We start from the raw sequence: 22,478 nt of genomic DNA, 5'->3' as shown, positions 1-22,478 counted from the left end.
TTTTAGATCAATACAATATTTACAGAAAGAAGGAAAATTAATGGCTGTTCTGGGAGACCTAGAGATAGGCTTGCCTTTTCTTTATGAACTGTGCTTTAAAATGGATCAAAACATTGTACCTGTACATTAGGGCTGCACGATATATCGAAATATCGCAAATGTACATATCGTGATATGCATATCGCAATGGCATGCGATATCTGAATTATTATTTTAATAATAGGCTACTTCTAAACGTTGCGAAAAGTTACTTGCGTAACTTGCTTGACGTTAAAAAGAATTAAGTGCAATATAAGTTGTAACTCGTTGTGGTCTTGTGCTGTCTGTCTGACACACACCTGAAGCGCGCGCACAAACAGTAGTAAATGCTGCTCCATCTGACGTTCTGGGAGACCTAGAGATAGGCTTGCATTTTCTTTATGAACTGTGCTTTAAAATGGATCAAAACATTGTACCTGTACATTAGGGCTGCACGATATATCGCAAATGTACATATCGTGATATGCATATCGCAATGGCATGCGATATCTGAATTATTATTTTAATAATAGGCTACTTCTAAACGTTGCGAAAAGTTACTTGCGTAACTTGCTTGACGTTAAAAAGAATTAAGTGCAATATAAGTTGTAACTCGTTGTGGTCTTGTGCTGTCTGTCTGACACACACCTGAAGCGCGCGCACAAACAGTAGTAAATGCTGCTCCATCTGAAAGCACTGCGAGTTTGAGTTGCTTATAACGTGCATTTGAAAAAGCAACACGTGTCAAACATCTTTCAAACATGACAAGCATTTATGAACCTCTTGTCCAACGAAAGACGTTTAATAAAGTTTTTACTCCAAACTCACTTCATAACGTCAGTCGAGTGTTTGAAATAAATCCTTCTGTGAGATGATGTGACTTCTTACACAGAATAAGACACGCAACATATTATTTCATAGTTTATGCAGTGATAAAGGCTATGTCGATTAGCATTGCATTATATATACTTTATTATAATAAGAACTCAGATAAACCATATATTGTCATAGTCGTGTGTTTATTAGTCACGTTGAATCAATGAAAGCAGTTCAATCTTCTGTTTATTCAGCTGCAGGGATAGGGATTTGCTGGAGCAACTTGCATTTTCTTCTGCGGGGATTTGGAGTTTCAGCAGAAGAGCACCCTCTGGCCTTCGGATGGAGCAATATTTACTACTGATCACAGAACCCTGCTTCACTGACGAGCTGTACATGTAAAAAAATCGCAGCCTTTGGCGAATCACGATTGCGGTTTAATTTCGATTAATCGTGCAGCCCTAGTCTTAAGAGAACGTGAACAGTTGGGAAAGAAATCAGATTAATAATACAGTAAACCTGCAGCTGTCTGTCAAACAACAAAAGAAAAAGAGAAAAATCACTCACTGCTCTTGACTGACTAAGCTTTGTAGCTTTATTATGAATCAGTGTATATTAATTAGACTATACAGTGTTTTAGTTTTACATTTGATTGAGTTTCTGTATTGTTTCTTTCTTGAATGCTGCTGTTAAATATATCTTATGTAAGCCTGTCTGAAAGTTAAAGCACTGTTTATTTAATTTGTATCTTTGTTCTTTTTAGATTTGTGACATTGCTTTTTATGTAATTCTAAAACACACTGCTGGTCACTTTCAGAAGTTGTAGTGAATGTGAAACGTATACATTGGTTATCATTTTTAGTTTTTAAATATTTTAAAATATAATTTAACTTGATTTCACACACTTAGTAATACCGTCACAGTTTCTCCCACTTCTTCCCGGACGAGCCCCCAGTGTTTATCTTCAGTCCACCAGGGAAGGGCAGAGGTTGCCGTCCTAATGATGCCTCCCCAACAGAGGTCGGTTATTATGTGTGCTTAGATGTAATGTTTGCAACTTGGCCATCTTCATTCAGGCAATTAGAAGTATGGCACACCATTTGTTCAAGAAAAAAAATTCAATCTGATACTGTTTCTCTGATGAGGATTTGTTTCCCAATTTTAGATGAATTATGTCGAGGAGAAGTTAAAATTGATGCAGCAGAAAGAACAGATGATGGCCATGGGTACGTTTAAAATGCAAAATACAAGTTACACACTGACTAGACATGTCATGGGGTGAATTATGCAATGCATCTGCATAAATTTGCTGTTTCTTTACATGACTTGCATTATGAAGAAAAATTAAAGAAAGAAAGAGAAGATCTAATTGAGGCCAAAAGGAAAGAAAAAGAGGACAAGGAGAAAAAGAGAGAGGAGATGAAGAGGATAGTAGAAGAGGAGAAACAGAGGCGGAAAGAGGAGAAAGAACGAATGAAGGTTGAGAAAGAGAGGGTGAGTTGGAAGTTTTTTGTTCTCATCTCTAGTCTTTTACAAATTTTTGGTCCTACATATGTAAAAAGTAAATAATGCTTATTTGTTATTTTTTATAATTTTTAATTTTATTAGTTATTGCACCTGTTATACTTTTGTTTGTTGTTTACGGCTAATTGTAAATGTGCTGCAGGAACGAGAGAAGCTAAAGGAGGAAAAGAAAAAATATGCAGAACGACTGAAGTTATGGAGCAAACCTCGAGAGGATATGGAGTGTGATGACCTAAAGGTAAACATGCCCCCCAGACTATTAAACGCATGTCTGCAGGGACGCATACATAAGCAGCAGACTAAATGCTGTTTTTGAAGGATTGGTTCACGTTCAAGTTAAAATTTCCTGATAATTTACTCACCCCCATTTCATCCAAGATGTTTACGTCTTTCTTCAGTCGAAAAGAAATTAAGGTTTTTGATAAACATTCCAGGAATTATTCTCCTTATAGTGGACTTAAACGGCTACCAAACAGTTGAAGGTCAAAATTACAGTTTCAGTGCAGCTTTAAAGGGCTCTACACGATACCAGACGAGGAATATAAGGGTCTTATCTAGCGAAACGAGTCATTTTCTAAAAAAATAAAATAAAATCAATGTTTACAAATGTGGAGAAGGAGGACCGTTCAAAAGTTGTTGAATGTTCAATGACATATATTCAAATGTCTTTGTGTCAGTTTATCGTTTAAAACGGTCACTTTGTGTGCGTATCCTGGGTGTTTAAATCTTTTGAAGCCTAACTTCCGCCTACGTCAAGCGTGAACTTTTCAACGTAATTACATATTACGTGAAGTCATGGATGTGCAGAGCAATGCAAGGCACGCATTTTTGTTTAAAAGGCATGTACTTTTTTATTTTTTTTTTAGAAAATGACCGATCGTTTCGCTAGGTAAGACCCTTATTCATATTGAAGTCCACTATAAGGAGAATAATCCTGGAATGTTTTCATCAAAAACCTTAATTTCTTTTCAACTGAAGAAAGACGTAAACATCTTGGATGATATGGGGGTGAGTAAATTATCAGGAAATTTTAATTTCAAAGGTAACTAATCCTTTAAATATGCCTATCTTCAGGAGCTGCCAAAGCCTCTTCCAGTGAAAACACGTCTTCCTCCAGAGCTATTTGGAGATGCTCTGATGGTGCTTGAGTTCCTGAATGCATTTGGAGAGCTGTTTGATCTAAAGGATGAATTCCCTGATGGCGTAACACTTGGTAAGAGACACTTACTGCTCATAAATGCATTACACTATGGGATATTATGCCATTCCCACTCACTAAATCTAGCATGAGTGTCCTAATAACATTCTATCTTACAGAGTGGCTTTTCTTTTACAATTTACAGGGATGTGAGTCTTCCAGATTAATCTGGAATTCCGTTTTTATTTTATTTTTTTCTGGCCTAAAATCATGACCCACGTGAATCATGCAGATCAGGAATGGAAAAAATCGGGGGTGGGGAGGTGTTTAGGGTGATGCTGGTTACTGCATGATGAGTGAAATCATGAAATGGCCTTTAGCAATTAACTAAATAAACTGAGAAAAGGTTATGTTTTCTAAATACTTAATGGACAGAATGGTGCTGAGAGTGCTGAATGAGCGTGCAGCGCCATCTGCAGGACAGTTAAAAGGGTTCAAATGGTTCAAAGTGCCAATGAGAGTAGAATCAGCACTGAAACTTATTATTCGCCCAGTAACTTTTTATGAATGATGGTGAGAATTTGAGATTGCTTAGTACTATCATAAAATTCGCAACGGTTGTGATGTAATTATATAAATATAGGCTGTAGTCTGATGTAGGCTTGCTGCGATAGATGGTGTTTTCCGTTATACCGGTGTTAAGCTGCAACACCGTAATCATTTGCCTTCCGCGGCACCGCCTCCCACCGTCGTTTTGATTTTTTTTTATATAGTAACAAAAATCAGTTAGAGGACAGACACTTTTAAAAACTAAATGCTCAATGCAGCCTGCCGAACCGTGCATGAACGACAGTGCACCACGGAGCAGGATAAATTTTATTTATCACGTGAGGAGAGTGAGTCGAGCTGATTGACAAGAGTGAGGTGAGAAAGACAAGACGATGGCAGAAGATTGTTTAGAAAGGAAATGCAAAGGCGCCTGTTTGGCAATATTTTAGATTTTGAAAAGCTTATTGACAAAGTTTTTTTTTTTTTCTTTTTTTTTCAGTTTCTTATTTATTTGCTTCCACAGTGTTTGCTGATTTACTCATAGGCTGTAGTCTGATGTAGGCTTGCTGCGATAGACGGTGTTTTCCGTTATACCGGTGTTAAGCTGCAACACCGTAATCATTTGCCTTCCGCGGCACCGCCTCCCACCGTCGTTTTGATTTTTTTTTTATATAGTAACAAAAATCAGTTAGAGGACAGGCACTTTTAAAAACTAAATGCTCAATGCAGCCTGCCGAACCGTGCATGAACGACAGTGCACCACGGAGCAGGATAAATTTTATTTATCACGTGAGGAGAGTGAGTCGAGCTGATTGACAAGAGTGAGGTGAGAAAGACAAGACGATGGCAGAAGATTGTTTAGAAAGGAAATGCAAAGGCGCCTGTTTGGCAATATTTTAGATTTTGAAAAGCTTATTGACAAAGTTTTTTTTTTTTTCTTTTTTTTTTCAGTTTCTTATTTATTTGCTTCCACAGTGTTTGCTGATTTACTTTTTCAACTTTGTATTTTATTTATTTTATTTTACATCAAGGTGTAGCCTTTATGCCGTGCCTCCAAGCTTTCTTATTAGTTTTGCTAATAAACATTCTATGTTTCTTATATATTTGGTTCCACGGTGTTTGCTGATTTTCAGTTTTATATACCTATTTAAACTGTGTAGCCTAAGTAATTTATTATTTTATTAGGCGTATATGGTGTATTTTTATTCGTTTTGTTAAAGTTCTATGAGTTTGACGTTGTTGTTGTTGTTGTTTGAATTGAATCAACGCCGAATTGCCGCTAATTTGAAAGTGAAAGTAAAACACGCACGGCTCTTTTTCGCGCTATTTGAAAGCCAAGAAATCCGAGGAAAAGAGGGGAAACTCAAACGAACAATTGCTTAATGCCAAATTGCGGCAATTCAATTGCCGCTAATTTGAAAGTGAAAGTAAAATGCGCACGGCACTTTTACAAGCGAAGAAAAGAGGTAAACTCAACGGTGATGCTGGTATTACCAGTGTTGTCACACGTCGATTAACCGGTGGAAAAATGTCCTCACCGTCACAACCCTAGTCTGGTGTGCTACACTTATCAAAGAATCCTGAAAAATATAATGCATCACCATTTCCACACAAAATATGAAGCAGCACAACAGTTTTCATCATTGATAATAATCAAAAATGTTTCTTGAGTATCAAATCAAATTGTAATGATTTCTGAAGGATCATGTGACACTGAAAACTGGAGTAATGATGCAGTGAAAGTAAAATGCGCACGGCACTTTTACAAGCGAAGAAAAGAGGTAAACTCAAACGAACTAACACCCCCCTCCCCACTCCAACGGTGATACTGGTATTACCAGTGTTGTCACACGTCGATTAACCGGTGGAAAAATGTCCTCACCGTCACAACCCTAGTCTGGTGTGCTACACTTATCAAAGAATCCTGAAAAATATAATGCATCACCATTTCCACACAAAATATGAAGCAGCACAACAGTTTTCATCATTGATAATAATCAAAAATGTTTCTTGAGTATCAAATCAAATTGTAATGATTTCTGAAGGATCATGTGACACTGAAAACTGGAGTAATGATGCAGAAAATTCAGCTTTGTATAACAGGAATAAATTACATTTTATAATACGGTGATGCTGGTATTACCAGTGTTGTCACACGTCGATTAACCGGTGGAAAAATGTCCTCACCGTCACAACCCTAGTCTGGTGTGCTACACTTATCAAAGAATCCTGAAAAATATAATGCATCACCATTTCCACACAAAATATGAAGCAGCACAACAGTTTTCATCATTGATAATAATCAAAAATGTTTCTTGAGTATCAAATCAAATTGTAATGATTTCTGAAGGATCATGTGACACTGAAAACTGGAGTAATGATGCAGAAAATTCAGCTTTGTATAACAGGAATAAATTACATTTTATAATATATTAAAATGGAAAACGTTTTTATTTTATTTGTAATTGCTGTTTTTATTTTATTTTTGATCGATTAAATGCAGCCTTGGTGAGCAGAAGAGATTTATTTCAAAATCATTAATAATTGTAATGTTTGGCAGGTACTTTAATAATAACAATTTTATTAATACTTTTACTATATTTTATGTTATTAATTATTATCATGATTATTAAAGGGGTCATGAACTGAGAAATCAAATTTCCCTTGATCTTTTGACATATAACAGGTCAATGTACTATAAAAACATCCTGTAAGTTTCAAAGCTCAACACTCATTAGTTTAAAAATGGCTTTAATTGAAACTAAGCTCAGAAAACGACTCGTTTTGGAATGTGCCACTTTATGATGTAGTAGTGTGGCTAAGCACTGCCTCCGCAGGAGAAGATCAACGCCTTCACATCACTGTCTCTTTAGCCCCACCCATTGATACACACTTGTAGTAGGAGGAGAGGAAATACTAGAGAGATGCGAACACAGGATTACTCCATCAACAGAAACATACAGATGACATTACAAGAGACTGTGTAGTGTAAGTTATGAAAAATAGTCTTTGAATTGCCTTCCTTGTGATCCTAACATATCGGACATGCACGCTGTTGCGTCTTGTCATGAATCAGTTTCTCTTTCAGGTCAGAAGTGGTGCGAATGCTTGAATGTCAGAGAATAGATCGGGACATCAGTTTACTGTCTGGGATTTGTTGTCAATCCGTGCTGCATCTAGTGTAAACAGAATCGCCGATTACAATGGGTTCTGTTGTCTATAGTCGGGTTGTGCCGCTCGTGTACAGTGGAAACACAGGGTAAAATTAGCAAAGAGCTCCAGATTGCATCAGTGAAACTCTATTTGTTTGTTTGCTTACTTTGCTATGGATTAATTTTTAAACAAGACAGAATGATGCAGGCTTTTCAGAGAGACTGAAAGTAAACGATGATGCAGCGCTGAGTATGACTAGAGTGGATCCAACAGTAATAAGTGTGAGTAAACGTGCTTTTACCACTATTGCATTGTCTGTTCCAGACCGTTTATACTGAGGATTTATACGTTTTAAATGACCCATGTTTTTTTCAGAGTATGTCACAGCAGCATCCATCTGTTATTTTAGTAAGCGAAGCTGTTAGCCAATCATAGCAGTGGGCGTTTACTTGCGAGTCTTGAGTGTGCCCCTCCTATAAAAACAGACCCTTCTGCAGAGAGGCTCAAAAACAGGATAGAAAATAGCCTATTATTCTAATTTTGTTTTAGTGTAAAATCACACTAACATTATAAGTGAACCTCAGAAAACATTATAAAATAATCAAAAATGCGGTTCCCTTTAAATCAGGGGTCTCCAACCTTATTTCATTCGGGAGCTACTTATTAAAAATGAAAGCGGCTGAGAGCTACCAATGTTATACAATACTTAAATCTCTTAAGTAATGTATCAATCCAAACTGTTATACACTGCATTGTTAAAATGTGCAGTAAATATTAAAAAAGTACTGATATACACACACTGAAATGTTTTTGCCAAGCTTTATGACAAAAGCCAACAAATAAAATTAGCGGCATTATGCACTTTTTGTTTGCATAAACAGTGAAATAAAAACAAAAAATATGATGGCCGGATTTTAAACTAACAAAAAATATTTATATTTATTTGTTATCTACTGACATGTACTACATGTTCAAATAAAGTTTTGACAATTGAAAAAAAAAAAAAATTATAACATATACATCAGCCTTTAAATCTATATATATATATATATATATATATATATATATATAAGAATATAGTTAATTTAATATAAAAAGTATATATCCCATAATGTACGATAATTTCATGACCATTCAAATGATGGTAGTCATAGGGCTTCTATATTCATACACTAAATCGGCTCATTACAGACACTCTAAATGAGCTCACCCACACCTCAGAGTGTGTTAAGAATGCATGAGGGTGCCCTGCTTTAAAGCCAAAGTCGGTTTGCATTGGACGTGACAAAGTGAGTGTTAAATGAAAAAAAAAAGTTTTAACAAAAAAAAAAAAAAAAAAATATAACATATACAACACCCTATAAATCTATATATATATATATATATATATATATATATAAGAATGAGTCGGAATGATAAATAAAAAAATTATCTACTCCATAAACATTTCTACATAAGCTAATGTGCATTCTAAAAATCGCAACACTTCTGATAACAAGGTAGCCTATTTTCCATTGACTGGTTAAGATTTACAACAAAAATTTGATCAGATTTTCGCAGTAATATGGCAGACAGACTGAATGAATTGTAAATTCACAGTTTAACAGCAGGTGGTGCTTATGAACAGCAGAACAGAGCTGTTTCCACCGTAACATCTGTAAACAAAGCAGCATTGCACTTCTAAACACTGCTTTATTATGCATTACACAGAGGGAAAATGGAAAGCGAATGCCATCAAAACTTTCCTGAAGACAGTTTCCTATTATGCATTTATACAAATAAGGGCCTTCCACACCGCTTTAGTTCCAGAACTAAATGTACAGTACTAAAGTACTGGGATGATTTTGCGCGAACTATTTCCCAGTGCTATTTAAAGGGTTGCATTCGCACCGACAGTGTGTACTAAAAATTGACGTAAGCCGGTCGACAGCAGCGTCATTTGTGCGCGGCATTCAACAACAGAAACAAAGAACAACATTAACAACAGGAGGATGGAGGACGCTGTGATCGGAGCTGTGTTTTTGTTGTGTCTCGCGGGCTTCACAATAATGGACATGGAAAGTCGACGTATACGTAAAGCGATTGAAAGAACGGAAAGGATCTAAGAATCTTCAACGACAACTGGCAGTGCTACAAGTGCCTGCACTTCAGCGTCCGTCCATCTATCGCTGTTCTCCATACTTGCGACACAATGTTTACAGTATGTTTACACAGCGTTTTAAATCATGGCGGGTGAGGGCGTTTTCATACGCGTTTGGCCAATCAATGTCTACTTGCGTCACGTTTAGTACCAGTTGTGCTGGTTAGACCCTGCTCCGGAGTTGGAGCTAATTTGGTTCTCGAAAAAGGCAGTCCGGTACTAAAATCGTTACTAAACCCAATACTAAACCCAGTTCCAGCGGTGCGAACACGCCAAAAAGTGGGTAGTTCCACAATTAGTTCTGGTACTATGAAAAGGTTCCCGCGATGCGAAAGGCCCTATAATTTAATCATACATTCTTTCATATACATATACATTATTTCCCTCAGCAGTCTGCCTTCAGTCATGCTTTCACACAAAATGAAACTACTCTGCATGTTGCGCCTGCGTGAGACTCTTAATAACTTAAATTTAAGATTAAAGCTGAACAATATTTACTTGAGTTTTTCAAATCGCTACAATCAAATACGGGTTTAATGATAATTAAAATATGACACGGGATAATTAAAATAACCTCAGGCCGATATGTCAAGTATGTCTTGGCGAGCTACCTCCAACCCGGCCACGAGCTACTGGTAGCTCGCGAGCGACATGTTTGAGACCCCTGCTTTAAATGCTGCTTTTTATTTTTATAGGACAAAAAGTATATATTATACAAAGTAAGATTTATTTTTAAATGTGATTTTTTTTTTATGTATGCATGTGTGTGTATATATATATATATACATATATACAGTGGGTACGGAAAGTATTCAGACCCCCTTAAATTTTTCACTCTGTTATATTGCAGCCATTTGCTAAAATCATTTAAGTTAATTTTTTTTCCTCATTAATGTATACACAGCACCCCATATTGACAGAAAAACATTTTTAAGTTCCAGGGCTGTGGCTTGGGGGCGTGGTGAGATTTTTCAGCTTTTTTTTCTCTAGCTGATCACATGCCTGAATTTATTTATTTTTTGGAGACGGAGGCCAATTTTTGGAACGTTCCTGATGAGGGTTGTTGCTGTTTACAGAGGTGCTGGAAGAGGCCTTGGTGGGCTCTGATCCCGAGGGGCCACTCTGTGAACTGCTATTCTTCTTCCTTTCGGCCATATTTCAGGCTCTGGCAGAGGAACAGGAGGAAGTGGCCAAAGACCAGGTGGCGGAAGCGGACACCAAAGGTCAGTTGCTGAGGTTACAACTAGTGGTGTGCACAAATATTTGAATATTTAACATAAACTAATTTGCAACGTTGTGAAGCCGAAAGTGCACGATAAATAAAGTTAGTCTATCAAAAAAAAAAAAGAGTCTGTTCTCAATCGCCTGAACGAGTCATCAGGAATTCTAATCTTATTGTTACGGCTCTACGTCGCAAAGTAACACATTTGCATAATGTCTGCCCACGTTCTACGTCGCCAACTTGCCCACCCACAAACAGTAAAATTTCTGTGTGGTTAACATCATGTCGAGAAGATGCTGTATCCTACGCTGTGAGAGTAAATTTGTTTTATCACATCTTATAATTACCACAAACTTGTTAGCACTTGACACTTACCACTGAGAAACGTCCTGCTCCAGTCGTGCTTGCGAATCAGTCTCTTGTCGATCAGCCAGTTCAACCGTTTCATCATCAGAATTCGGCTCGAATTGGTAAGGTACAATCGATACCATCTTTTCTATGTATTGACAAGTCTCCAGGGCTGTCATTCCGTCATGGCAATGGGCATTTCGTATCCGACACGTGCTGTACCGTGTGGTAGACCAATCCAGAGCCAAGCTCTCAATGACTCTGGACCAATCGCAAAGGACCGCGCCATCTGACCAATCACAGCAGTGGGGGCTCACGGAAAGGAGGGGTTTAGAGAGACTTGATTCTTTGAACTGCTACGCACGAGTCGTTAAAGAATCATTTAGAAATGAGGTAAAATTAAATCTATTTTTTGAGAAAACTTAACGTGTTTTTTGACCTTGCATGCATGTAAACTTGTTTTAGGAGACTCATAAAACAATATCAGCAACCTTAAAAATGGCATAATAGGGGCACTTTTTAAAATATTTTATTTCAATTAGCATTTTTTCAGCCCATTAGTTCACCTAGCTGACATTGGTTTACCACTACTAGAAAGTCCTTTCTAGTAAATGTTATGTTATTTTACCTTCAGTATCCTGGCAAGTCAGGTTTGAATAACTCTGGTTTTCATTCTTAGATCTTAGTGAAGCTCTGGAGGATGACGCTGACCCCACACAATCTGCCATCAACGCTGTGGCAACTCTTGCTGCTGCCTGGCCACAACTGCACCAAGGTCAGATGATGTGCCCTGATATATGTCTGTCTTTAGGACCACTTTAAGAATTATAACTTTGTGCCTTTATGAATAATATAAACTGTTATAATATATACTTTCAGTAAATTCAAACAACCAGTGGAACCATGTTTCTTCCTTTTCTCTGCACAGGCTGTAGTCTGAAGCAGTTGGATCTGGACAGCTGTACTCTCTCTGAGATTCTGAGGCTGCACATCCTGGCCTCGGGGGCAGATTGCATGTCCACCAATGCAAAGTTTCGCTACCAGAAACAGGGTGGGTTTGGCTCCACAGACGACCCCTGTGTGGAGCTGCGTCTGTCAAACCAGTGCCTGCTCAAAAAGCTCTCCTGCACTGCTGTCTATGACCTGCTGCCTGGTAGGTGTTTTTTTTGTTGTTTTTTTTAAATTCTTAGATGTTGTTGGTTTGTTTGTTTTTTCTTTTCTTTTTCTTTTTTTCTTTTTTACAAAACATACATTGCGGTCCAAAAGTCTGAAAATCTGGGATTCAAAGTCTAATTTTCTAGTTTTTATAATTTTGGGGGGAAAATGATGATGATGATGATAATAATAATACGTAAATAAAAATAAATAAATCAACATTTTCTGATTTTGCACTGTCTAATATTGTTACATATGTGTTCAGGAGAGAAGCTAAAGATCCTCCATTCTTTGTGTGGAAAACTGCTGACTTTGGTTTCTACAAGAGACTTTATAGAAGACAATGCAGACGAGCAGAGATCTGCCAAGCAGGAACTGCGAGAGCTTAAAGCTGAACAGCATCGCAGAGAACGAGAGGAAGCTGCAGAGAGGTACGGCATGGAGTCAGGGTAGCACCATATTTCTGACAGAAATTAAAACAAGGCTGTAAGGTATACAAGTACAATATATTCAATGGATGTTCTATTGTTTAACAACATACTGATTTTTACGCTGATGAAATGTCTTGCTAAAAAAACTCAGTAGACAAAAATACCATAAAACAGTTTTGAAAGTTGTGATCTAGAGCATGATCTAGGACCTTTATACACTGTGTGCCACTGTAAAGACTTAAGTCTATCCCCCACGTCTTGTTTTCACCTGCATTAAATTCAATATAGCGTCTAACCTGACTAAGGTCTATTACATAGTAGGGGTGAAGGAAAAAATTGATACAGCATAGTATCGCGATATTTTCTGCGGCAATACTGTATCGATACACGGACACCAAGTATCGATCTTTTATTATACTATTTGGTAGAATAATAAAATCAATTTCTGTACAATCCACTAGATGGTGGTGTGGAGTTTTTTTTCTGGTGAGGTCAGCTGGGTCACCTTCAGCATGCAGTAAGGTAGTAAAATAAAGAGGGTGTACGGATGTATGGACTTAGTTCGGATTTGTAAATGAGAAAGGGATGCAAGTAGGGATGCACCCAAAATATAGGCTACTTATTATTATTATTATGATTATGATTATTATAATAATACATATGGCGTGCCACGTCGTGCCCTGCCGTGTTCAGCGCGCATGTTTCACTCTCCTCGTCACTGCGCGGTTTGACGCTCCACTCAATATTCCGATCTATGAATGTGCGTTCCGCTCGTGTACCGCTCATGCTTATCAGAAAAGCAAAGTCTGCTCAAGTAATGCGCTGACAGGAAATTTCCATGCAGTATAGGCCTAATTGTTTCCGGTTTGCAGTAGCGCCACTGTGCTGTAACATGGTGTAGGCTAGTTCAGCTGTAAACTGCTGGCAATGCTGGTAAAATAATGCTACGTTCAGTGACGCTATGCTCTGCTCATATGCTCTGATAATAATAGCTTTGTAGGACCATACATTATTTGGATAATTAGTCAAAAAAAAAACTTATATGATTCTGTTACATAGAAGTGAATACAAATAATATATTGATATTTAATATTAAGGTAACACTTTTCAATGAGGTTCCATTAGTTAATGTATTAACTATCATGAACGAATGGTGAACAATACATTTATTACAGTATTTATTAATCTTTCTTAATGTTAGTTAATGAGAATACAGTTATTCACTGTTAGTTCATGTTAATTCAGAGTGCATTAACTGTTAACAAGCACAACTGTTGATTTTAATAATGCATTAGTAAATGTTGAAATTAACATGAACTAAGATTAGTAAATGCTGAAGAACTATTGTTCATTCTTAATTCATTAACTAAAGTAGTTCATGAACCTTATTGTAAAGTGTTACCAATATTAATATAAATTCTGTCCAGTTTTATTGTTACTTTCAGGAAGTGTGGTTATTTTATTGGCTTGTGTTTTTTTTTTTTTTTTTTTCCAGTATCATTAAAATTAATTTAAAAAGTCTTACAAAATTACTTTTATATTATTTAATAAAAGAATAAATAATCATAAAGCAGTTTCGGTTTTCGGCCAAGTGCATCCAGAATTTTCGGTTTCCGTTTCGGCCCAGAATTTTAATTTCGGTGCATCCCTAGATGTAAGACTACATGTTTTATTTTATTTTATTTTATTTAAATGTAACAGTAATTTACTTTCAAATGCCCCAATTGCGGGTGCCTGTGACTTTTTTTTATTTTATTTTTATTTTTTTTATACTGATGTCTGTCGCTGATGAGCATGATCATGTTAATAATTGAACCATTATGAATAATTGAGAATCAACCATTTCTGATGATATCTGAGCACCAAATCAGCATATTAGAATGATTTCTGAAGGATCACTGAGGACTGAAGTTATGGCTGCTGAAAATTCAGCTTTGATAAATTTAATATTTCACAATATTACTGGGGGTTTTTTTACTGAATTTTTGATCAAATAAATTCAGCATTGGTGAGCATAAGAGGGAAAAAAAGAATTATTCATTAATCCAAATGATGTGTCATTTATTGTGCAGATGAATCTCTGCAAGAAACCAAAGACAGCACTTTAAAGCCAAAAGTTGGCCCATCTTACCCACAAAGTACTGTACCGGCTGAGCGCTTTATGGAGAGCCGTCTCCGAGATCTACTACTGGATATTGAGGATCGCATCTATCAGGGAACTCTGGGAGCAATTAAAGTATGTTGATTGTATTGACCACATTCCATAGTAGTAAATATTGTATTTCTTACAGTGTGATGTGGCTTGATCTGGTTTTTTCCCCCTCCCTTATTTTTATATTTTTAATTTATTATATATTTATTAAATATGCATTTAAAAAAAAAATAATTTGTGCCTCTGATCTCTGAAAAGGTGTTGGACAGAAACTCATGGAGAGCCGCACTGGAAAACGGGAACTATGAACCTCTAAATCCCCAGTCCAAAGAGAACGGGCTGATCAATGGAGAAGAGGAGCCAATGGAAATTTATGAGAATCACATCAGAGTCAAAGACAGGTTATTTTACTTTAATGTCTGTTAGCTGTTTATTTTTATTTCTGTTCAAACTAGTGGTGCAACGGATCACAAAACTCACGGTTCGGATCATATTATGGATTTTGAGTCACGGATCGTTTTTTGGATCCGCAAAAAATTTTTTGTGAAAGCTTACTTTAAAAGCTTCTATGCCACTAACTAATAAAGTTAGTAATAAAACCAGAACAATTAACTAAATTACAAGCATAGATATTGGCTGCTGTCTCTTTAAGACCAAATGCACAGACCTAATACTGACACACATCCGTTTTTTTCTCAGCTGTTTACGTTCACTTAATACATAACCGACTGTGTTTACTAGAATACTTGCCAAAACGGGTATTTTACCATAACTTTGTGTGCATGTGTAAGAGGAATCAATTTGCTGTTCACGCAGTGTCTCTCCCTCTGCATGTGCGTGCTTCGGGTGTGTTCAGCAGCTGAGCGCACAGAAAATAGCGCGCAAGTTAAAATTGCTTGTGTGTAAACTGGCAAGACAAAACATGTGCAAATTATAAACTTTAACTCTACACTCTTAAAAATAAAGGTGCTTCAAAAGGTTCTTCAAGCGATGCCATAGAAGAACCATTTTTGGTTCCACAAAGAACCATTCAGTCAAAGGTTCTTTAAAGAACCATCTCTTTCTTACCTTTTTGTAATCTGAAGAACCTTCTTTCGCCACAAAGAACCTTTTGTGAAACAGAAAGGTTCTTCAGATGTTAAAGGTTCTTTATGGAACCATTTAGACAAAAAGGTTCTTCTATGGCATCGTGAAGCACCTTTATTTTTAAGAGTGTACTTCACCAGTGTTTTTCTATTTAAACACACGCTAGACGGATGTGTATGACCATAGCGTTTGTGTCTTTTGCAGCGTTTCGCACATGAGCACTGCGTTTTTATGTTCCAAAACAGATCTGCGTTCCAAAACAGGGAACCAATCAGAAGACCCTGGAGGCGGGGCAAGACTTGCAAGCAAGTTGGTAGGGCAACTGTTTTATTTGATGGAGGAGGAGGCACTCATAGTGGCGGTGTCTGTATACCCTGAATTATATAACATTTCTTTAAGCGATTATCATAACCTGTTTCTTAAAAAAAAAGAGCCTAGAGAGAAATATTTCCGTTATTGCATCATGTCTCAAAAGTGCATCCCGAGTAGGGTTGGGAATCGAAAATCGATTCCGATTCCAGAATCGGATACTTAAGGTCAGGAATCGTATACTTGTCAAAATAAAATTTTGATTCCGCCTATTGATTCCTATGCGCTTTTTTTCCCCGAAGAACCGGACCTTGCTCGCTAATCTAAGCGCTCCAAAGTTTGGCTACATTTGCGATCAGAAGCCAAAAAAGCTAAGTATAATATCTGTGATAGCTAAACATGTTGCAAGAGAGGTGTCACCACCAACATGACAAAGCACTTTAATTTAATAGATCGTTAAAGATCGCAAACACGATTCAAACACCAACGTGATTCTATTCCTAAATTACAATTATTCGTCTGTTTCATTCCTCAACCTTTGACGTGTTGGTTCGTCCGTGCAGCATACGATCACACCAGTGTGATTTGAACATTTAAATCTGCGTTCGCGCTGCCGCTGACCTAAAGAGAGCAGCCGTCATCTGTCATGAATGAAAAAGCTTCAGTCTTTTCAGCCACACAGTATCATTATTTCTGTTACAAACATTCAAATCATTAAGACCAAATGCACAGACCTAATACTGACACGCATCCGTTTTCTTTCTTGGCTGTTTACGTTCACTAAGGACATAACTGACTGTGTTTACTAGAATACTTGCCAAATGGGTATTTTAACATAACTTTGTGTGTATGTGAAAGAGGAATCAATTCGCTGTTCACGCAGTGTCTCTCTCTCTGTGTGTGTGTGTGTGTGTGTGCGGCAGTGGCTGAGCGCACAGAAAATAGCGCACGATTTAAAATAACTTGAATGTGTAAACTGGCAAGACAAAATATGTGCAAATGATAAACTTTAACTCTATGATGTTAAACTTAACCGTTAATCCGTGAATCACATGCCTGCTGAACTGTGCTGCCTGATCCGTACGGATCATCTACAGTCCGTTAGGCTTGCCGCAATAGACGGTGTTGACGGTGATACCGGTGTTAAGCCGCAACACCGGTTACGTCACTTGCCCACCGCGTCACTGACCCCCACCGTCGTTTTGATTTTTTATAGTAATAAAAATAATTTAGTTCAGTAAAAGAACAGACACTACAATTAAAAACTGAACGTCCTACGTTTAAACACACATATCCGATTCTCCACAGAACTCCCAATGCGAGGGCGACACGTTTGCTCATAAAGATTTTTAATGGCGTTTTAATGCCGGCGTGCTGTATGCGCTCGTATTTTATTGAGATGGAAACTTTTTATAGGTAAGAAATTGCACATTCAGGAGCTGGTTTTCAACCCCCGCCCCGTGAATTTTGAAAATACAACAGCTAAAAGCTACATATATTTCTCAGCAATGAGGTGATAACTTAGCAGTTTTTGTAATTAAACTGACAAGCTTGTTTGCAATGCTTCACAATCGCTCGTTCGTTCTGTCTCTCCTTAATTAATTTGAATTCATTTCAATAAATATCATCTTTATTTCACTAAAGAATTCTACCTCTAACGAGCTGTAGATAAAATAGTCTAGCAAATTAAAATTACCGTTATTTTCCGGTCTTTAAAGCGCCTGTTTGGCAATATTTTGGATTTTGAAAAGCCTGTTGACTTTTGCCTTTTATCTAAGGTGATTTTTAAAAAATTTTTAAACATTCTTTTCTTATTTAATTGGTTCCACATTGTTTGCTGATTTTTACTTTATTTAAACTTTGTGTCATTTATTTTATTTGACATCAAGGTGTATGCCGTGCCTCCAAGCTTTCTTATTCGTTTTGCTAATACACGTCCTACGTTTCTTATTTATTTGGTTATATATTATACATGTTTATTTATTTCCAGTTTTGTATACCTATTATGTAAGTTATTTATTTTATATTAGGCATAGCTTGCCCTATAGCATGGTGTATTTATATTTGTTTTGTTAATAAAAGTTCTATGTTTTATATATAGGCTAAAGTGAGTTTGACGTTGTATTTTGTTGTTGCATTCAAGCAATTGACGCCGAACTGCCGCTAATTCAAAAGTGAAAGTAAAATGCGCACAACGCTTTTAAGCTATTTAAAAGGGAAGGAAAAGAGGGAAAATTCAAACGAACAATTGCTTTAGTCCGAATTGCCGCTATTTTAAAGTGAAAGTTAAATGGGCACACCGCTTTTACAAGCTATTTAAAAGTGAAGGAAAAGAGGGAATGCCCCCGCGGTGTTACCGGTGTTGTCACACGCCGATTAACCGGTGGGGAAATTTCCTCACCGACACAACCCTACAATCCGTTGCACCCCTAGTTCAAACAGAATCTGGTGCTCCTACAAGCTAACAGCAGTGCCTGCGATTGATGTTTTTCTCACGTTTAGGCTGCAAGAATTGAAGGCCGAGGGTCTGAGTGCCACATCCACTACTGTGAGCACACCACAGCCTGTCAATAACATTGTCCACTATTTGGCACACGCTCTTGCACAGACCGAGCAGGGCATAGAGCGCAAGTTCCTGAAAGCTCCGCTAGGTAAGATCTGTTACTTCTGTGGTTTCTTCTGAAACTTTGAGGGTATAGGGGTTTGTCCCTGAAAACTATATGGATAATTGTTTTGTTTGTAGGAACATGTTTTTGTTCCAATTCGTTAATCCATAGGCTCTTATTTCTAAATGTTTTGTTTTTAATCAGGTGATGAGGATGCCAAGAAAGACCAGAAGTTGAAGAAAAAGGACAAAAAGAAAGATGACGACCAGTCCAGCGAGAAAGATGGTAAGATTTCTTGTTTACCTGAAAAACTGAAAGCGTTTTCCATTTTTAACACGTTAATTTAAATTAGAAGTACTAAATCTGTTTTCCTCAACAGATGGCAGTGAAAGTGGGCGGCAGGTGAAAACTGTGCAAGAACGCTGGCGTGAGTCTTTGTTGGCCTGCTCCAGCTTGTCGCAGGTTTTCCTGCATCTTTCCACACTTGAGCGCAGCATAGTCTGGGCCAAATCCATCCTCAACGCCCGCTGTAAGGTGTGTCGTAGGAAAGGAGACGCTGAGAACATGCTTCTATGTGACGCCTGTGACAGAGGCTATCACATCTTCTGTGTTCGGCCAAAACTGAAGGTGAGGACTATAGTTTTTGAAAGGTTCAATTCAGTTGACGCCTTATTAATTGTTCTTTTTCATAAACCCTGATTTGCCATGCAGACTTAAAGGTGTGTATGTATAAACAAACGCATACAGCCAAGGACAAAATAGACTTGCATATCAGCAATCTGTTAATAAATTATTGTATATGTATTTGTAAATAGAAATTCTCTTAAACTTCTGATAAAAGTTTTGATATTCCTTCATTTGTTTTACAGGCTGTTCCTTCTGAAGACTGGTTCTGCCCTGAATGCCGCCCCAAACAGCGTTCCCATAGAATCAACTCCCGTCAGCGTTCCTCTATTGACTCTGAAGAAGAAATGGAGGACGAGGAGGAGTCTGAACAAGAGGAAGAAGAATCAGAAGAGGAAGACGACGAGTCAGAAGAAGAACAGTCAGAGGAGGAAGAGTTAGTGGACTTGGTTTTTTCTTTATTTAGATTTTTTTTTTTGCCGGTTTACTAATTGAATGCGGAAAAATATAATCAACATTGTTTTCTTTTTTCTTATTTATTTAACAGTGTGTCCAAGAAGGCTGCTGGGAAACTGCCTCCACATAGCAATAAAGGAGTTCGTTTGAACACCAGATCAAAACAGGCTGAATCAAGTCATTCCATGCCTCGCTCACAGCAGAGCACACCCAAACAGAACCAGTCTGCTAATAAAGGAGGCTCCAAAAACTCAGGCAAGAAGTCCACCCCAGTGTCTAATGGAAAGCCCCCTCCCCGGGCAGGAAGCCGCTCCAGTGCTCGTCTTAGTCTAGAGGTGCTCACTGCTAATGGCACAACAACCAAATCCAACCAGCCCAGTCCTACAGCAGAGAATACAGACTCTAGGAAGAGACCCATTACTGGTAAGGAGTGTCAGTGAATTCACACACACACACACACACACACACACACACACACACATTTGATTTACTGCATCACATCAAATTAGGATACTATGGCTAAAATAAAAATACTGTGGCTAAAACAAAAATAAAAAAAGGTAATTATGACTTATCTCACAATTAAGACTCAAAAATGTCATTCTTTGTTTTTCTGGCATGGAGTAAAAAAAAAAAAAAAGCTTATCTCACAGTTCTGACTACTTTTTGTGTAATTGCAAGTTTATAGGTAACAATTCTGATCTTTTTTTCTCAGAATTTAGTTTGTATTTCACAATTGCAAGTTATAAACTTGTAATTGTGATTTTACATCTCGCAATTAAGTTTTTTTTCCTCACAATTCTGACATCTCGCAAGTCTTTTTTTTTGTTTTTTTTGTTCCCAGAACAAAATTTTTAAGACTTTTTAAGCTTGGATTGGAGAAAATGACATGATTAATCTTTAACTTAATGCAGACACTTGTTATTCTTCCCGTTTCATTTTTTTCTAAGACTTCTTGTTCACATCTCATGTATTGTGGTTTGCCACTGTTTCTCCAGCAGAGGTCTCCCCAAAAGCCAAGATCATTTTGGCTCCAGCCACCACTTCATCCAACCGTCGAAACACATTTGATTTACTGCATCACATCAAATTAGGATACTATGGCTAAAATAAAAATACTGTGGCTAAAACAAAAATAAAAAAAGGTAATTATGACTTATCTCACAATTAAGACTCAAAAATGTCATTCTTTGTTTTTCTGGCATGGAGTAAAAAAAAAAAAAAGCTTCTCACAGTTCTGACTACTTTTTGTGTAATTGCAAGTTTATAGGTAACAATTCTGATCTTTTTTTTCTCAGAATTTAGTTTGTATTTCACAATTGCAAGTTATAAACTTGTAATTGTGATTTTACATCTCGCAATTAAGTTTTTTTCCTCACAATTCTGACATCTCGCAAGTCTTTTTTTTTGTTTTTTTTGTTCCCAGAACAAAATTTTAAAGACTTTTTAAGCTTGGATTGGAGAAAATGACATGATTAATCTTTAACTTAATGCAGACACTTGTTATTCTTCCCGTTTCATTTTTTTCTAAGACTTCTTGTTCACATCTCATGTATTGTGGTTTGCCACTGTTTCTCCAGCAGAGGTCTCCCCAAAAGCCAAGATCATTTTGGCTCCAGCCACCACTTCATCCAACCGTCGAAGCTCAGGGAGAAACTTAGGCGTCCACGAGCTGTCAGCCTGTGAGCTGCTCACTGTGGACCTAGTCAGACACGAGGACAGCTGGCCTTTCAAGAAACTAGTGTCCAGAACTCAGGTAGTGCATTTAGAAGTTAAGAGCTGTTCACACTTATAACCCTCTGTAACAAGGTCATAGAGCTCCCATTCTTGGTTGGTTTACGACCAGCTGTACTCCTAAATAATCTGTGCAGTTATGAAATCTCGCTTTCCCAGTTTTACACTGAGGCATTATTTTCATAGTTTTAATGACTACTTTTATTGCACATATTTCCAGGTGCCTGATTACTATGACATAATCAAAAAACCCATCGCCTTGAGCACAATCAGGGAAAAGGTCAACAACTGTGAATATCAAACTGCTGGTAAGTTAATAATTTTGTTTTGTGGAAGCAAGGATTAAATAAAACTAGTTGTCACATAAGTCATAATAAGGTTTTCAAATTAACCTAGTTCAAAACCCTCTGATGTCAGAATAGGTTTTTTTTTTTTATGAATTTTGTCTATTTATATTTACATTCATGCATTTGAAAGACACTTTCATTCAAAGTGGCTTGCTTTGCATCTAAGGGGGGGATGGAATTGAAGGTTTTCTCTGCACAAATTGACTTTCAAAAACAGAAATATCCACTTGAGTATATGAAAATGTAATTTAGAATGAACCTTATCTAACCCACCTTAACAGCTTGAAAGAGAGTCGCACAATATAAATCATTGCTAAATGTAATTTCTTTTGTGTTTTTAATCTCGTAGCGGAGTATATAGAGGATGTGGAGCTCATGTTTTCCAACTGTCTGGAGTACAACCCACGTAACACCAACGAAGCAAAGGCCGGTCTACGGCTGCAGGCCTTCTTCCATTCTGAGCTTCAGAGACTCGGCCTGGCTGAACGCATGACTCCACCACAGAAACGGTCACGGATGTAAACAAAAGCCTATCTCCCACACAAACTCGCCAACTGGCCAAGACTGAAGACCAGTTCATAATCCGCTGTCTAATTATGTTGTTCTATGGCATTTGTGGAATGTTCATGAACATTCCGGTGTGGTGTGACTCATTAAAAAATTCTACCTA

General features: G+C 37.3%; 1 protein-coding gene across 1 annotated transcript in view; it reads left to right on the top strand.

Moving 5' to 3' along the window:
* LOC107589661 (bromodomain adjacent to zinc finger domain protein 1A-like) overlaps positions 1 to 22,478 on the top strand; it is a 26,797-nt gene extending 4,319 nt beyond the window's left edge. The window contains exons 4-23 of the mRNA XM_016278163.1: positions 1,758 to 1,854; positions 2,000 to 2,060; positions 2,174 to 2,328; positions 2,501 to 2,596; positions 3,433 to 3,571; positions 10,415 to 10,561; positions 11,588 to 11,683; positions 11,837 to 12,061; positions 12,329 to 12,499; positions 14,567 to 14,730; positions 14,905 to 15,047; positions 18,544 to 18,692; positions 18,852 to 18,932; positions 19,027 to 19,274; positions 19,517 to 19,707; positions 19,819 to 20,150; positions 20,726 to 20,830; positions 21,260 to 21,483; positions 21,682 to 21,769; positions 22,158 to 22,478. Coding sequence (XP_016133649.1) covers positions 1,758 to 1,854; positions 2,000 to 2,060; positions 2,174 to 2,328; positions 2,501 to 2,596; positions 3,433 to 3,571; positions 10,415 to 10,561; positions 11,588 to 11,683; positions 11,837 to 12,061; positions 12,329 to 12,499; positions 14,567 to 14,730; positions 14,905 to 15,047; positions 18,544 to 18,692; positions 18,852 to 18,932; positions 19,027 to 19,274; positions 19,517 to 19,707; positions 19,819 to 20,150; positions 20,726 to 20,830; positions 21,260 to 21,483; positions 21,682 to 21,769; positions 22,158 to 22,330 — 3,085 coding nt within the window. The 3' untranslated portion in view covers positions 22,331 to 22,478. The remainder of the gene's footprint in view (positions 1 to 1,757; positions 1,855 to 1,999; positions 2,061 to 2,173; positions 2,329 to 2,500; positions 2,597 to 3,432; positions 3,572 to 10,414; positions 10,562 to 11,587; positions 11,684 to 11,836; positions 12,062 to 12,328; positions 12,500 to 14,566; positions 14,731 to 14,904; positions 15,048 to 18,543; positions 18,693 to 18,851; positions 18,933 to 19,026; positions 19,275 to 19,516; positions 19,708 to 19,818; positions 20,151 to 20,725; positions 20,831 to 21,259; positions 21,484 to 21,681; positions 21,770 to 22,157) is intronic.

Source organism: Sinocyclocheilus grahami, unplaced genomic scaffold (genome assembly GCF_001515645.1).
Source record: "Sinocyclocheilus grahami isolate Dianchi unplaced genomic scaffold, SAMN03320097.WGS_v1.1 scaffold118.1, whole genome shotgun sequence".
In the NCBI taxonomy this organism is placed as follows: Eukaryota; Metazoa; Chordata; class Actinopteri; order Cypriniformes; family Cyprinidae; genus Sinocyclocheilus; species Sinocyclocheilus grahami.
Note: the sequence above shows the minus strand (reverse complement) of the source record. Positions and strands in the feature narration are given on the sequence as shown.